General features: G+C 40.1%; 1 protein-coding gene across 1 annotated transcript in view; it reads left to right on the top strand.

Moving 5' to 3' along the window:
- Positions 1–18,054, top strand: part of LOC118856365 (solute carrier family 22 member 1-like) — a 52,667-nt gene that overhangs the window by 8,703 nt on the left and 25,910 nt on the right. The window contains exons 2-4 of the mRNA XM_036766650.1: positions 10,903–11,006; positions 13,677–13,831; positions 15,386–15,554. Of these exons, the coding sequence (XP_036622545.1) occupies positions 10,903–11,006; positions 13,677–13,831; positions 15,386–15,554 (428 nt within the window). The remainder of the gene's footprint in view (positions 1–10,902; positions 11,007–13,676; positions 13,832–15,385; positions 15,555–18,054) is intronic.

The raw sequence follows: 18,054 nt of genomic DNA, 5'->3' as shown, positions 1-18,054 counted from the left end.
TGTAAAGCATTCTTGTAAACTTTAGATCTGTCTATTAGTAATAGACATTAAGAATGATAATAATAATAATGATTTTAATATATTAAAATAAGTTGCTCAAAAAACTAAGTGGCCAAGCTGGGGCCTGAACCCAGGTTTTCTGGGTCCAGACCTAGAGCTTAACAGCAAGATTCTTACTCCATTTCTGAGACTTCTTTGGTTGGCATCTCCTGACTTTGGGTAACATGGCATTGGCATAGTGGCTAGGGCACTGGGCCTAGAGTCAGGAAGACCTGAGTTCAAACTAGACTTCAGATACTTATTAGCTGTGTGACCCTGGGCAAGTTATTTAACCTCTGTTGGCCTCAGTTTCCTCATATGTCAAAGGGGAAAATAATAGCATCTACCTTCCAAGGTTGTGAGGATCAGATGAGATAATAGTTGTAAAGCCCTTAGCACAGTGCTTGGCACATAGGAAGCACCATGTAAATGTTAATGATGATGATGAATTGTACTAAAATCTTCCAGAGGCAATGATTTTAAAATTATGATATGAACATTCAAAAAAAGGATCCAGGTGGATTTGTTGTGGGTAGTGGTTATTTTTAATAAAAATTAAATTAGATTTAGTTCATGGGCATCTTAATTTATTCCAAGGTAATAAAAAATAATGACTGACAGTTCTGTAACTTGAAGGTTTCCTTAGAAGGGCGGCCCTGGCACAGTGTATAGAGTGCTGAGCTCAGAGTCAGGAAGACCCATGTTCACATTCTGCCTCTGACACCTTAGCAACCCAAACAATTTTCAGAAATCTTAAGTTGCCACGATCTGCATTGGCAGAGAGTATTTCCTCAATGGGAGAACCTTCCACCAACCATAAGTTCCATTATTCCTGCCCCCAAATGGAAGCTTGCAATGCACTTAACACACATTATTTGTTTTTCTAGTAAATGGCACGTGCCCTACCTAGTCAAGTCATTCATTTCTCAAGGCTCCAGTTTCTTCTTCTGTATAGGATAAAGGAGTTAGACGAGATGAGCTGTGAGAGCCCATATATATATACATATATATATATATATATATAGAACTTCTAAAACTTAAGGGAAAATCACAGAAAATAACTTTAGCGAATCCACATGGTAGAGTGGAGAGAACACTGCTTATGGAGTCAGAGGATCTGGGTTCTGATGCTTGCTAGTCACGTGACCATGGGCAGGTCACTCACCAAGGACCGCAGTGTCTTCATCTCTAGAAGAAAGGGGATTGGACTAGTGGAATTCTGAGGTCCTTTTTGATTCTGGCTCTGTGATCCAGTAGTTGCAACATGTCACAGGTGGGAAATTTTGAAGGAGAAGCAGTATAGGGGGTAGGGATACCATTGGGGAAATGAGTGGCCACAGAGAAAAGATGCACTGGGCATTTGTCAAGAACCAGGGATGACTGATGAGCAGCCCATATGTTTCACTGATATTGACCCAATGTCAAGAGCATAAGAAGAAGGTCCCCAGCAGGTTAGATGACACCCCACCCCTTCCCCACAGCATATTTGTGGGACAACACGGATGAGAGTCATGTAGGATGAGAAGACCTGGATGGATTGTGATTTGCATCATTGCAGTTGGAGAAAGCACCCATGTTGAAATCATCAGTGTCCTAGAGTGCCAAACCATGTTGGGAAGACACATCCTCTGATTATTCTGGAAAGAAAATACCGACACAAAACGATGGAATCATACTTACAAAGCAACACTGTCAACATTTTCTGTTGTGTGTCTAGTCTATTTTATGATTGGTTCAAACTTAGGGGGAAAAGTAGAGGAATGTTAGGAGCAGGGTAGGTTGATCAGTATAAGCTTTCTGGAAGAGGTGGTTTTAGCTGAGTTTTGAAGAGAAGAAGGGCCACAAGTTGGTAGAGAATAAGGGTAAGAGGGAGGGCAATTTTTACTTGAGCCTGTGCCAAATTTTGTGATAGGCTATAGGAAATGGTCCATCAGTCAATAAATATTTAAGCACCTACTATGTGCCAGGCACTTTGCTAAGTTCTAGGGTTGCAAAAAGAGGCAAAAGATAATCCCTAACCTCAAAGAGCTCATGATCCAATGGGTATGATGGGCAAATAAATCTGTACATACAAGTTATAGACAGGATAAACAGGAAATAATTAACAGAGGAAAGGCACTAGAATTAAGAGGGGTTGGAAAAGGCTTCCTGTACAATACAGGATTTTAGTTGGGACTTAAGGGAAGCTAGTAGGCAGAAATGAATGGTGAACCACTGAGGGAAGATATTAGTCCAAGCTTGGCAGATGGAGAGTAAAAGAATCATTTGTTCTTTCATTAATAGTGACTAAAAGCTGGTAGACCCTACTAACTTTTTGCCTTTTTTCACAGAAAAAAAATCTCCCTGTAAGGTAACAGGATGCATTCTAAAACACCTAATCAGAGAGAAATAACCACTGTCTGAGTACAGAGTCCAAGAGACTGGTAATAATTGACTGGGGAAAAAGAGACTATAACACCCTCTGACTTAAGAAAAGCATTTCCCAATGGGAATTAAAAGGATTTTAAAAAACAGATTTAACTTTAAAGAACAAAACCAAATGAACATATATGCATGTATATGTGCATACATACATACACACATACATGTACATACATATGCATAGCTGTACACACTATACACACATGTGTACACACATGTAACACAGACATGTGTGCACACATACATATCAAACACACATACACACATGCATATACACATATATACACATACGTATGTGTGTATGCATATATACATACATATATACATATACACATATATATGTATACATATACATGCACACATTTTATATATATATATATATACATATACTCATATATACATATACATACACACATTTATATATATGTCTGTCTGTCTGTCTGTCTCTCTCTCTCTCTCTCTCTCTCTTTCACTTCCGTGCTTCAAAATGGAGCATCTACCAGGCTCCAGGCACTGCGTTAGGAATTGGGAATACATCAAAATGAAGCCCTCCCTGAGCTTATGTTCTCTTGGATGGAAATAACACATCCATAAATCAGTCAATTTAAAATCCAGGGTATCCCAGCCTGCATATACAAAGTAAAGAGAAAGTCATTGGGAGGGGTGTTTGGGCTGGGAGGACACTAACAACTGGAGTCAGAAAAGGCTTCCTGCAGAAGATGGTACTTGAGCTATGGTAGGAAGAGGCGGAGGTTCGGAGAGAGGACACTTCAGATATATGCAAAGGAATATCGATTATCCTGTATCTAGGAATATCACTTTGGCAGCTGCAGGGAAGATGGATTAGAGAGAAGAAGGGATAAAGTAGAGTCTGGGAGACCCTGTAGGGGTCTGTTTTAATAGCCTTGGTGAAAAGGGAGAAGCGCTTGAGCTAAGGTGAGTGGAGAGAAGGGGATAGATAGATGAGAGAGATCTTTTGGAGGTCAAACTGATAAGATTCGGCAATTAATTGGTTATATGAGAATGAGCTAGCACAAAGAGTTGAGTATGACTCAGGTTGCAAATGGGGTGACTGGGAGGATGATGGTGTTCTCAACAGAAATAAGGAAGATAGGAAGAAAGGATGATCTAGGTTCAGCACTGTCAAGCTCAAACAGAAATGGATCTCTGATGGCAACATAGAGACTTAGGAAACAATACACGAACAGTATCTATACTGTATTGTATTTGTAGTTATTTTCTTAAACATTTCCAACTTGGATTTTAATCTAGTTGACCACCTCCTTGCACTTGGGAGTTTTACCTTGACCCCAGGGTGACTTTGACACCTCTGACTAATTTGTTGTTGTTGTTCAGTCATTTTTAAGTTATGTCCGGATCTAATTCATTTTACCGATGAGGAAACTGAGGCAAACAGGGCTAATTGACTTGACCAGGGTCACACAGTTGTAAGTGTCTAAGGCCAAATTTGAATTCAGGTCCTCCTGACTCCAGGGCTGGTGCTCTATCTACTGGGCCACCTAGCTGCCTGCCCCTAGGCTGCTTGTGATCATCTTGAAGTTTATAGAGCATTCTTTTAGCTGAGTGGTAGGGTCAGAAGAAAGATTGAATAGAGATTAAGAAGTGGGAGAACTGAGGAAGAGGAAGCAATGAGCGTAGACAGATTTTTCTAGGAGTTTGGTTGTGGAAAGGGAGAAAATATATTGGAAAATAGTAAAAATGAAAAGAAAGGACCAGACAGAATTGGTGGAGTCAGTGACCTTTGCCCTCTTCCCACCAGCAGCACAAATGTAAGAAATGAACCGAACTTTTGTTTCCACAGAAAATGTCATATATTTGTTGGGGAAGGCAGGAAAGTGAAAGGTTAAGAAAGTCTTGAAGATGTTGATTGACTCTCCACTCCACAAGCATATGGGCGCCTGCTTATTTGCATATCTACAAGCAAACTGCTCCAGTTTTGTGCTTTAGATAGAATCTACTACTTCAAAGGCCAAAGGAGAATTTCATTACTCTTCTTATGTTAATGGTGAAGGAAGCTTAAAACGTCCTGGGTTTGGCCTCTAATCAATTAAGACAATTCTTTTCTGGTGTGGAGACTCACATGCGGGTGGGGGTTTAGTGAACCCTGAAATGCTGAGCAATGGGGTTCAAGGCGCGAAATTCGAATCTGGATGAACTATAAAATAGCTTTGTACCTAGTTTAAGTGTGCTTGGACCTAGGAAGAGACCCTTTATCACAAGGGCAAGAAAGGCCAAGTCCCCCATCAAATAATGACATGAAATAATATCCTGTTTTTTTTTTTCTAAATTCACTCATGGCCAGGTGAAATTCTTGGTAAAATGATTATTTCTAACACAAATCTCTCTCCATTTGCCTCCTAAATATCATTACATCTAGTGCCGCACTCAATATAGACAGAAAACATCACCATTATTTAGTTAATCATTTATTATTAGGAATGTGACTAGAAAAAATACAGGTGCAGCCCTTGGGGTGAGTGGGTTGAAGGACAGGGGAGGTACCCATAATCCCTCCCCAAATGTTCCCTGTTTTCCTTCTTTTCCCCCATTCTCACTCAGCACCCACACCATCCCGCACACCCACCATGTTATCCTTGAAGATAAAGGTTAGGTTACCCTCTGATCGTTTATCCAATCCTAGGTTCTTTGACCTTTGTCCATAGTTGCTATTTTCCACAACTTGAATCAGTTTTGTGATAGCTTAAAACTTGAAAAAAATTTATTTCTCAGGGAAAGTATTACAAATACTGTCCCTGCATAATTTCTCTCTCTATTGAAAGCACGCCTGCTACTGGAGCAGAAGTGAGTAGAATCTACTCCCATTTCCACACTGCCTCTGATATCATTAGTCTAGCCAGTCGGATGTTTATCTGGATTATACTTCCAAAGGAATATAGTGATGTGAGAAATATCCCAGGGATAATAATGGCTAATATGGCTAATACCACTCAATGATGGTAAATCAATATGGCTTTAACAGGCAGTAAGCCTTGGAATGGTAAACAGATGTTATTCCAGTTAGAAGCAGATGGTTTAATGGAAAGACCTCTGACCCAGGGCTTAGGTCCCATTTCTGCCACTGACTATTTGATTGTATGGGAAAAGAGAGAAAATGGGCTTTATTATTATTATTATTATTCCAAGGATACAATTATTGTGGAAGAGAATAAACATTAACAACACATCTGACCTCAGCCTGTACTTGGGATTGATAGCATCTGACATTTGTTTCTTCAATAACAGAACAATGCTCCATCTGGCCAGAATTTGTAAATGGTCAGTTCCTGATTACACACCAGTTATGACTATGGGTTTAAATATAACTGTTCAATTCAATTAGTTTCCTTCAGTTCAATGAATATTAAGTGCTTACTACAGTGGATGTAAGACATTGTGTTAGTTGTATGGAAAGATTCAATTATAAAGAAAACACCATCACCCCTGTTCTGGCTACTCTCTCCTCTCTTCCCAATTTCTATTCTCAACAGAATAATTGGTTAACTATCTCAACTCAATGCCACCCTCTGCTCTCAAATCTCTTTCTCCCTTGTCCTATTATGGATCATGCCTTACTAAATCCTGTCCTTAGATTATTCCTACCATCTGCCTTCTTCGCTCCTGTATCGCTGAATAATCAAAAGGACTTGTCCTTTCAATCCCCACAACATTCCTTTAAATACATACGTTTCACTCCACTCACCTAGCAACTGCCCTAGTCTGGACTGGTATCACCTCACACCTAGACTATTACAAGAGTCTCCTGCTTTGTCACTCTGCCTCCAGTCTTCCCTCTCTAAATCACCCTTCAGATAGCTGCCAAACTAATTTTTGTAAATTACCATTCTGACCGTGTCACTCCAGTGACAATAAGTTCCAGTGGCTCCCTATTGTTTGTAGCATCAAATATTGGGCTTCCCAAAATTCCTAGTGCAGGTTAAATCCCTGCACTAGGAATTTTGGGTTACTCTATATATACTCTTCTCTTTGGTTTTTAAAATCCTCTAAACCTGTTCCTGACTTGCCTTTCAACCTTGTGCATTACTCTCTTTCCCACACCGCATACAGCTCTCCACCTCCTGATTTTGCACAAGCTGTCCTCTATGTCTGGAATATTCTCCCTCTTCACTTCCGCCTCTTGGAATCCCTGGTTTCCTTTAGGACTCAGCTCATGCCGCCTTAAGCATAAGGCTATTTATTCTACATCCACCCAACTGCTACTGCCTTCCTAACTCCCCAAACTCTGCCTCCTACTAGAATTACTTTGTGTTTGTTTCACATGTGATTTATTTATACTGATATATGGACATGTTTTCTATCTTGGTAGAATGTAAGGGCCTTGAGGGCAGGGACTCTTTCATTTATGTCTTTGTGTTCCTAGTACCAAGCTCAATGCCTGGCCTGTAGGCATTTAATAATGCTTGTTAGTTGTTACAATTTAGTCAGGAGGATAAGACATGAACACAAATGACTACAATAAAAAGAAGATTAAAAGAACTGAGGAGAGATGAAAACAAATCGAGATAGGTTCTGGTTCTTTAAAGATAGGCACAACATGTCGAAATCCAGGTAAATATGGCAGAGGGAATAAATACTCCATTGCCCAAGTGCAGGCTAATTATGGCATCTTTCTCTACCTTTTCAACTGAGCTCACTTCTCAATTCCTATTCCTAAGTACATTTTAATGAGTTTCTCTGATTGGTTCATTTCACTCATCTTTAGCTTTGTAGCTCTAAGACTGCTTTTCCAAAGCTTGTAACAATTTTGGTTGTTTCTGAGTAACTCTTAATGCTTTCCTGCTTTTGGTAAAGACTGATAGGAGGATAAGCCCCTATGTGTGTAAGCAGATTAATTTTCAAGTTTAGATAATTGAACAAATACATTAAATACCCATTGTATCCAGAGCACTATGCTATGCTGATGAGGGAGGATAAAGAATTTAGATGAGATATTGTTACTATCCTGGAGCTTACAGAAGAGATATAAAGTTGGCTATTATTCACAACAATAAATCATCATTAGAGTAGAGATACGCAAATGAGAGTGCTAAGCGAGGTTGGGCCATTTCGTAGTTTTTTACACTGTTGATCTGGCTTTGACAATAGGTCTCAAAAAGACATCCAGCTTTGGGCTAAACTATGTTTTAACTGGAAAGTACTCATATAGTATGTGTGGAAAGATCAAGATACCCCTGATTAATTGATTCTTTCCCAATTCTTCAGCCCATTTGACAAAATATAAGGTAGGGGACAGCTAACAGAAGAAACAAAGATGTTTGTTTAAATGAAGCCTAAGTTAGTGTAAGTGAAACCTTATACTTTGTTACTTTTATGAGGTATGAAGTTTTCTAAGACAAAATAGAATTAGGGGGCAGCTAACCATTGGCTGGTTAAAGATTGGTCACACTACCATTGGTTCTTCAGAAAGTGATTCATACTTTCTCAATTGTCTGTTGAGGCAGGACACTTCGCTGAGGAGCATAACCTCTGGCAGCAGAAAAGAGAGTCAGCCAGCTATAGATTAAGAGTGATGATTTGGAAAGGGAATCATTCCTCACCTCTCTGGAGGGAAGGGCTTTCTCTTTCTCTTCCATTCTTCCCCCCTTCAGCCTCTTTTTCTCTTGCACTTAATATTATATATTTTTCCAATTACATGTAAAGGTAGTTTTCAACATTCATTTTTATGAGATTTTGAATTCCAAATTTTTTTCCTCCTTCCCTCCTTTCCCTCCCCCCTCCAAAAGACAACAAGAAATCTGATATAGGTTATACGTGCACAATCCTACTAATCACATTTCCACATTAGTGATGCGAAAGAAGAATCAGAACAAAAGGGAAAAACCACGAGAAAGAAAAAAAGATGAAAATAGAATGGTTCAATCTGCATTCAGACTCCATAGTTCTTTCTCTGGATGTGGATAACATTTTCCATTATGAATCTTTTGGAATTGCCTTTGTATATAATTTGTCATTGTATTGCTGAGAAGAGCCAAGTCTATTAAAGCTGGTCATAATACAATGTTGCTATTACTGTGTGCAATGCTCTCCTGGTTCTGCTCACTTCACTCAGCATCAGTTCATGTAAGTCTTTCCAGGTTTTTCTGAAGTCTTCCTGCTCATCATTTCTTATGGAACAATAGTATCCCACTACATTCATATACCACAACTTGTTCAGCCATTCCCCAGTTGATGGGCATCCCCTTGATTTCCAATTCTTGGCCACCACAGAAAGAGCTGCTATAAATATTTTTGTATATGTGGGCCCTTTTCCCATTTTTATGATCTCTTCGGGATACAGACCTAGCAGTGGTATTGCTGGGTCAAAGGGTATGCAGTTTTATAGCCTTTTGGGCACAGTTCCAAGTTACTCTCCAGATCAGCCGTAACATTTTGCAGCAGGTTTACTCACCCAGTAGCAGTCAATGTATTTATCATGGAAAAGGCCCACAAGTCAAAAAAGGTGATGGCTCTGAGCAATATGACTACTGCCAGGCCTGGGAGTTGAGCCTGGAAATGAACAGGTCCATAAAGCCTGGCAGAGTGGTATGCCATTAGAGACACTATATCAGGTGGAGTTGTATGAGGATATCATGAAAAGAGAAAGAACATTGTTTCCTTATAGTGCCTTTGAGTTACCTTGGCCACATGTGATTGCTATGCATGTTTCTCTCTACTAGTATTCACCATATATGTACCCACTCTTTCCACTGATTCTGTGTGTAGTTGTGAGGGAGTGCTAAACCATAGTTTATTGGAAGAGGTGATAGTGATTTGTTGCTATCGTTCTTATAAAGCTATGTCAATAAATGTCTCTGAGCTAATTCTTTCTACTGACTAACTATTAAAGGTAAGTGCACTGGTGGGGGCTCATGAACTATAGTATTAGGAATGCAAACTCACCTTAAATTTTGGGGTAATCACTCAATACGACCTTCTTCATCCCTTGGGACACAACCTGCAATTATAAGTTACACACACACACACACACACACACACACACATATATATATATATATATACATATATGAAACACATTCAAAACAAATATAAGATAATGTAGAGTAGGGGTGGGAAGGTACTAGTAGCTAAGAATGATCAAGAAAGGCCTCATGCAGAAGGTAGCACTTGAACTGAGTTTGAAGGAAACTAGAGATTATGAAGGTAAGGACGGAAAACACCACCAGATATTGAGGACAATCAGGGCAATTTCCAATTTTCTGACTTTCTCTTGAATAGTGATTCACTTGATCTTGTTCCGAATTTATTCTTGCTTCTTCTAATAAGGACACCATGTCCATCCATCTCTGGCAACACATTTGGAAAATAAAGTGCTTCCTTCATGATAAGCAGTATGACATAATGGAAAGGTCAATGGATTTGGAGTCAGAGGACCTGCAAAGACAAAGGTAGAAAATACCAGGTCTGGCAAACATAAGATGACACATATGCCACAAGGAGAGAAATTCTTTTTAAGATTTAAAAAATATTAATTTAGTATTTTATTTTTCCCCAGTTACATGTAAAAACAATTTTTAACATTAGTTTTTAAAACTTTGAGTTCTAAATTCTCTCCCTTCTTCTCCCCACCCCGCCTCCCATTTGAGAAGGCAAGCAATTCAATACAGGTTATACCTGTGGAGTTATAGAAAACATTTCCATAATAGTCATGTTATAAAAGAGATATAGGCCAAACAAAAGCCAAACCACCCAACAACAAGAAAAATAAAGTAAAAAAAATATGCTTCAGTCTGCATTCAGACACCATCAGCTCTTTCTCTGGGGATGGATAGCATTTTTCACCATAAGTCCTTCAGAGTTGTCTTGGATCATCATATTGCTGAGAATAGCTTAGTCATTTTGCAGCTGATCATCTTACAATGTTGCTGTTACTTTGTATACAGTATATTTCACTTTGCATTAGCTCATGGAAGTCTTTCCAGGTGTTTCTGAGGGCTTCCTGCTCATCATTTCTTTTAGCACAATAGTACTTCATCGTAATCACATACTACACTTTGTTCAGCCATTTCCCAATTGATGGACATCCCTTCAATTTCCTATTCCGTGCCCCTAGAAAAGAACAGCTATAGTATTTCTACACTTATAGGTCCTTTTCCTTTTTGTTTTTTTTTTCCTCTTTTGGGACACAGACCTAGTAGTAGTATTGCTAGGTCAAAGAATATGCATGGTTTTATGGGCCTTTGGGCATAATTCCAAATTGCTCTACAGAATGGTTGAAGCAGAGAAATCTTAAAGAAACATTTTATAATGCCAACAACAACAAAATCTAGTGACAAAAAGAGAAGAAAGACAAAGCTAAGAATGGAACCCACAAGATATGCATGAGTGGTATGTGAGCTCTGGGTTACAAAATGGTTTTTGTTTCTTTGGAATTGCATTTCTTCTAACGATGGTTTGTCTCCTCAGTTTGACCTGGTGTGTGCAGATTCCTGGAAGGTGGACTTATTCCAATCCTGTGTAAATGCGGGATTCTTCCTCGGCTCTCTGGGAATTGGCTATGTAGCAGACAGGTATGTAGAGGTTTCAGTTTCCTAATTCAGTTAAAGTAATATTTGCTTCTTAGAATCATACTAGATGCTATGAAGAAATGCGCAAGAAATCTGACGGAGTGCCCGAATTGAAGGATTTGTGGCTACTATGTTTTAAACAGAAATAGTGGGTTTGATGGAGTAGCGGAAGAAAAGATCATGGATTTGAAGTCAGAAGAACTGGGCCCTGATATTATCGTTATCATCTTGATACTTTGTAATATAGTGCTTCATAGGTAACAAAGGGCTTTTATTCTAGGCCAGGACTAACTCAGAACAGGTTGGGTGATTCAGGCTTGGGGCTAGAATGAAATGAAATATTCATGGACCATAAGATATAATTAAAAACAATTTATTTAGTATAAGGTTTTTTAAAAAAAATCCAAATATTCTTTCATTTGATCCTCACTACGATTTTCAGAGGTAAATGCTGTTATTATCCCCACTTTACAGATGAAAATCTGAGGTAGATGTATTAAGTGACTTGACCAAGGTCATACCACTAGTAAGCAAATAAATATTATAGGCTACTATTGAATTCAGGTCTTCCTGACTCCAGGTCCACTGTTCTTTCCACTGTGCCAGCTAGTTGCCCGATTAGGATAAGCTTAAAAAGAATACATTTCAGACAATACCTCTCCATTTTCAAATTCCCCACTGCAACTGGCAATGCTCTGTCAGGAAGGTGACCCTGACTTATCATGAGATGCCATATGGTGTGATGGATAGAGAGTTGGCTTTGGATCCAGGAAGCCTTGGGTTCAAGTTCCATCTCTGACACATATTGGTTGTGTGACCCTGGTCAAGTAACTAACGTAACCTCTCAATATCCTATGTAACTCTTTAAGACCATGAATTAAAGAGAAGGTGATGACCTGCATTTGTAGAAGGAATTTTCTTACAAGGGAGATCTCCATGCTAGTGAAATCATGAGTCCTGTCCCTATCCCTGAATCTACCAGGCATAAGCAAAGACTTTGAGCCCCTTATTACCTGTTCTTCATTCAATATTTCTTTGTTAGCTCAATGGATCTGTGATCTCATGGATTATAGGATCATAGATCTAGAGCTGGAAGGGACCTTATAACGTCATCTAGTCTGTTTCCTTCATTTCACAAATGAGGAAACTGAGGCCCAGAGATGCTACATGACATACCCAAAGACACGTAGATAGTAAGTAGCAGAGCAATATTTGAACACAGGGGCAGCTAGGTGGCACTGTAGTGGATAGAGCAGCCAACCTAGAGTCAGGAAGACTCCTCTTTCTGTGTTCAAATCTGGCCCCAGACACTTATAGTAGCTGTGTGACCCTGGGCAAGTCACTTAACCTCAGTTTTCTCATCTGTAAAATGAGCTAGAGAAGGAAATGGCAGACCACTCTATCTTTGCCAAGAAAACCCCAAATAGGGTCACAAAGAGTCAGACATGGCTGAAAACTAACTGAAATTCTCTTCATAGTAGCACTTTGGTTTGGATACTCACCCCTATACTGGTATAGGTCACAACCTCATCCTATGGACTCTTGTCCCTATCTCTCATAAATCCTGTAAAGGGGGGGCCCTACTTAATGTGAGGAGATGTTCCTCTGAGTCTGTCACATTTCTGGGGTACTAGTGTAAGCTTTGATCTGTCCTTTTGTTATCCCTTACTCCAGAAGAGTACAAACTCCTTCATGGACAGGTTTGGTTTAGTCATCATATCCCCAGATGTCTTGGACATAATAGTTGCCTAATAATGTTTCTTTGAATTGAATTAGATTGCCACATAACCAATCCACCCTTGTTTCTGATAATACATTCCATTACTACATCCCTTATGAAGAGGCACAATGGCTCCGTCCAGGATAGGGGGTCAGCCTTGGCATCACCTGTGTCTGATCCTGCCTAATATTAGCTGAGTATTTATGAACAAGGGTTAACCTTTCTGTGACCCCAGCATCTCTCGGAGATTCTGAGGATCCAGCTGAGCAAACAATCAATCAGCATTTATTAAGCACCTCTAGGTTCTGTGCTAAGACCCGGGGATACAAAAAAGACGGTCTCTTGCCCTGAAGGAGCTTACAGTGTAATGGGACAGACAACATGTACATAAATGTCACAGAAGTGGACAAGAAAAAAATTCCCCCAGGGCGTTTCTTGTATCCTAATCATCTGGGTTCACGGCAGTCGTGGAAAACTAACTAAAATGCATTCCTGGTTTCTTCTAGGTGGGAGTGGGACACATATCTATGTACACACATGTACATGTACACACATATGTATATCGCTATTTGTACATGTATTTATATATCATATATCAATATATCACATATATATTACATATATCTCACTGATTTTAATGGTTTCATGGGCAGTAGTGAGTGGCAGAGCTAGGATTTTAATTGTGATCCTTTGATTCCAAGTTCTGCACTCTTTTGGTGGTAACAGTATGGCTTTGATTATGTACCTTTTCAATGGGCCAAATATCCCTGGGATCAGAGCAAAACAATGATTTTCTTGACGAGCCTAATGCACCTTTTCTAGATAAAACCACAAAATCCCATAGAGTTGAGTCTGTTCACACATTCTGCTGTGGTCTGCCGTACTGTCCTTACTTCAATTTTCAAAAATCTTTTGTCTTGCTCTTGATCTCATCACTGTTTGTTTCCCTGCAGGTTTGGTCGCAAAGTATGTCTCTTACTTACAGTCTTCATCAATTCTCTCTCTGGAGTCCTCATGGCCGTCTCACCCAACTACACGTCTATGCTCATTTTTCGTTTGATTCAAGGATTGGTTAGCAAGGGGAGCTGGGCCTCTGGATACATCTTGAGTAATTATCGATGATTCCATCAACGCAAATCAAGGCGGTTGTTATAGGATATGATAAATCTGGGACCGGGCCAGAGGTTATTATTGCAGATATTGATGAGGGATGTAGAAAGAGCTCCTGTTTAGCTCAGTGTGAGGGGTGGAGGTGGGGGGAATGTGAATATTGGAAAAGACCTGAGCTTGAATCCAGCTTCAGACCCGTACTAACTGTGTGTCCTTGGGTAAGTCACTTACCCTCTGTGCATTTTTACAGTATTTGGGAATGGAGACATAGGAGGAGATAAAGGAAAGAAACGATATTAAAGGGAGCAAAACTTCTCCTAAAAAAAACCCCACAACCAACAACTAAAAACTGAGGAATGGATAAATATCTGAGGAATACTACATAATAATATTTTTCAAGTTTCCTTTAAAAATTGAGAGGGAAACCCCCAAATCACAAGACTTTAGGGGATCATAGTTTTAGAGCTGGAAAGGATTTTAGAGGCCATCAAATCCAGTGCCTTCTTTTTTATCCATGAAGAAACTTAGGCCCAGGGAGGTTAAGTGACTGGCCCAGAGTCACACAGATAGTAAATGATAAGAGACGGATTTGAATTCATGTCCTCTGACTTAAAATCCAATGCTTTGTCCACTGTGTTATTTGTTGTTGTTTTCAGTTGTTTTTAGTCATGTCTGATTTTCCATGACACCATTTAAGGTTTTCTTGGCAAAGATACTGGAGTGATTTGTCATTTCCTTCTCTAGCTCATTTTACAGATGAGGAAACTGAGGCAAACAGAGTTAAGTGACTTGCCCAGGGTCACACAGCTAGTAACTGTCTGAGGTCAGATTTGAACTCAGGTCCTCTTGACCCCAAGCAGGCCCAGTGCTCCATCCATTGCACCATCTAGCTCTCCTAACACTGTAGCCACTGTACATAATGACTCTCAAACTCAGCAAAGCTTTAGGGCAGGGAAACAACTGAAGCAGATTCACTTTTTCTAGCTTCAATCCAAGGCTGGAATCATTTTCTAGATGGCAAAGGATGGGAGGGAAGCTATATTTTGTGTACTTTTCTAGGGAAGGAGATACAGGGGTCTGCCACCTCCTGGAAATTCAGTTTGGCATCCTAACATTTGAGGAAATTTCAGGCCTCCCAGGAAGAGGTGGTCTAATTATGATCCTACTTTGAGGAAATGAAAATAAAGATTCCCGAGCCCTAAGTCTTCTGAAAGCAGAGGGTCTAGTATTTTCCCATTGATTATAATCTGCACTGATGGCCATTAGCATCTCTATTTTGCAGGCAGCTAGGTGGCACAGTGGAGAGAGTGCTGGGCCTGGAGTGAGGAAAACCTGAGTTCAAATCCAGCCTCCGACACTTCCTAGCTGTGTGACCTTGGACAAGTCACAGTCACTTAACCCAGTTTGCCACAGTTTCCTCATGTGTAAAATGAGCTGGAGAAGGAAATGTCAAACTACTCCAGTATCTCTGCCAAGAAAATGCCGAATGGGGTCATGAAAAGTGGGAAATGACTGAAAATGACTGAACAATAACAAAGTGTCTCTATTTTAGTCACAGAATTTGTTGGCGCAGCCTACAGAAGAACCGTGGGTATTCTCTTCCAGATGAATTTTTCACTTGGCCTTGTGATACTCACAGGAATTGCTTATGTTATTCCCCACTGGCGATGGTTACAACTGACTGTTACTCTACCGACCTTCCTGTTTTTACTCTACTACTGGTAAGTACCACCTTCCTCCTTTTCATTTTCAATGGCAATAGAGCCACTCACCCAGGAAGAACAGGCACAGAAGGGCTAGGATCTTCTGAGGTCAAGGAGAAAATACTGCAAGGCCAGAAAGAAACAATTCAAATATTGCGGAACTACAGTCAGGATCATGCAGGATCTTGCAGCTTCTACACTAAAAGACAGGAGGGATTGGAATATGATATGCCACAAACCTATACTTCCACTACCTTTTTCTATTTCTTTCAAGGGAAGAACTCTCCTTCCAAGTCACATAGGTTCATAACTCTGGAGCCATCCTTAACTCCTCACTCTCACTCCGTGTGTCTAATGGGCCAAATACTGCTTACATACACGATTACCAGTACTAAGCCTTGTTGTTTCTACCTCCACAATACTTCTTACATTTATCCCTTTCTCTCTTCTCATGAAGACCCAACCCTAATTTGGGCCCTCAGCAACACTCACCAAGAAAAGTTCAATGGCTTCTAGAAATAGTCCAATTTCCTCGAGTCTACCTTCTCCAAGCCATCATTGACATAGCTACCAAAATGATTCTCCTAGAAATGGTCAAAGGATATGAACAGGCAGTTTTCTGAGGAAGAAATTAAACATATCTATAGTCATACGAAAAAATGCTCTAAATCACTATTGATTAGATAAATGTGAATCAAAACAGCTCTTAGGTACCACATCTCTCCTGTCAGATTGGCTACCATGACAAAACAGGAAAATCATAAATGCTGGAGAAAATGTGGGAAAATTGGAACACTGTTACATTTTTGGTGGAGTTGTGAATTGATCTAGCCATTCTGGAGAGCAATTTGGAACTACGCCCAAAGGGCTATAAAAATGTGCATATCCTTTGACCCAGTAATATCACTTTCAGGGCTGTATCCCAAAGAGATCACACAAGTGGGAAATGGACCAGTATGTACAAAAATATTTACAGCAGCTCTTTTTGTGGTGGCAAAGAATTGGAAATCAAGGGGATGCCCATCAATTGGGGAATGGCTAAACAAATTGTGGTATATGAATGTAATGGAATATTATTGTACTGTAAGAAATGTGGAACAGACGGACTTTGTTATAACCTGGAAAGACTTATATTATCTGATGCTGAGTGAGGGGAGCAGAAGCAGGAGAACATTATACATGATTACAGATACACAGGCTCTTCTCATCAATGCAAGGTTCAAAGATACCTCCAAAAGACTCATGACGGAAAAAGCTACGCACATTCAGGGAAAGAATTGCGGAGTCTGAATGCAGTTGGAGGCAAACTATTTGCTCTCTCTTTTTTTTCTTTCTTTTTTTGGTTTTGTTGCTTCTTTCTCAAGATTCATTCCATTGGTTGTAATTCTTCTTTACGACTTGACTATTATGAAAATAAGTTTAATGCAAAGGTATATGTAGAACCTATATTAGATTACATGGCGTCAGCGGGGGGGTGGGGGGAGCAGCAAGGGGAAGAGAGGGAGGGAGAGAAAATTTGGAACTCAAAAACTTGTGGAACTGAGTGTTGTAAGCTAAAATTAAAAAATAAATTAAAAAAAAAGATTCTCCTAAAGGACAGTTCTGACTGTGTTGCTCCCTAGCCGAATAAACTCCAAGGACTGCCCACTGAGTATAGGATACAGTACAAGCTCTTGCTGTCGTTGTTCAGTTGTGTCCTATTTGTTGTGATTCCATTTAGGGTTTTCTTGGCAAAGCTACTGGAGTGCTTTGCCATTTCCTTCTCCAGCTCATTTTACAAATGAGGAAACTGAGGCAAACAGGGTTAAGTGAGTTGCTCAGGGTCACTCAGCTAGTAAGTGTTGAAGGCTAAATTTGAACTCAGTTCTTTCTGACTCCAGGTCCAGTGTTCTCAGCCACCCAGAAGATTCTCCCTAAATAAAAGATTAAAGGAAAGAGGTTAAGAAAGGATATATATATTTTTTTCTGGCAAGAAGCCTAAGACCGAGCCAAAGCTGGTAAATGATTATAATAGATTAACATCTGCAGTTTATTTGAACAATTCAGGGCCCACAAGGTCAGGGGGAGGGGTTGGGAGTGTACCGAAGAGATATAACTTTGATGTGGGCCTAATCCATGTGAATTCTCTCTCTCTCTCTCTCTCTCTCTCTCTCTCTCTCTGTCCCCTCTCCCTCCCTCCCTCCCTTTCTACCTCCCCTTCTCTCCCTCTCTGTCTCTGTCTCTCTCTGTCTCTGTCTCTCTCTGTCTTTCTGTCTCTGTCTCTCTCTGTCTCTTTCTGTCTCTCTCCCTCTCTCTGTCTGTCTGTCTCTCTTCCCCCCCCCATCCCACTCTGAATACTTTCTTTGACCCATTGATGGGTGCAAGCTCTTTCTTCTTATCCCTCTTTCTTGCTTCACTGCCTGGGGATCATTGTCCTGCCACCTCCCGCCCACCATCTGGCACTCTTGGAGTATTTTGTTCAGTTCCGGACCCCATATTTTAGGAAGGAAACTGATAAACTGGAGGAAGGCAATCAGGA

Source organism: Trichosurus vulpecula, chromosome 7 (genome assembly GCF_011100635.1).
Source record: "Trichosurus vulpecula isolate mTriVul1 chromosome 7, mTriVul1.pri, whole genome shotgun sequence".
Classification (NCBI taxonomy): domain Eukaryota; kingdom Metazoa; phylum Chordata; class Mammalia; order Diprotodontia; family Phalangeridae; genus Trichosurus; species Trichosurus vulpecula.
This window is presented reverse-complemented; position numbering and strand designations above follow the sequence as displayed.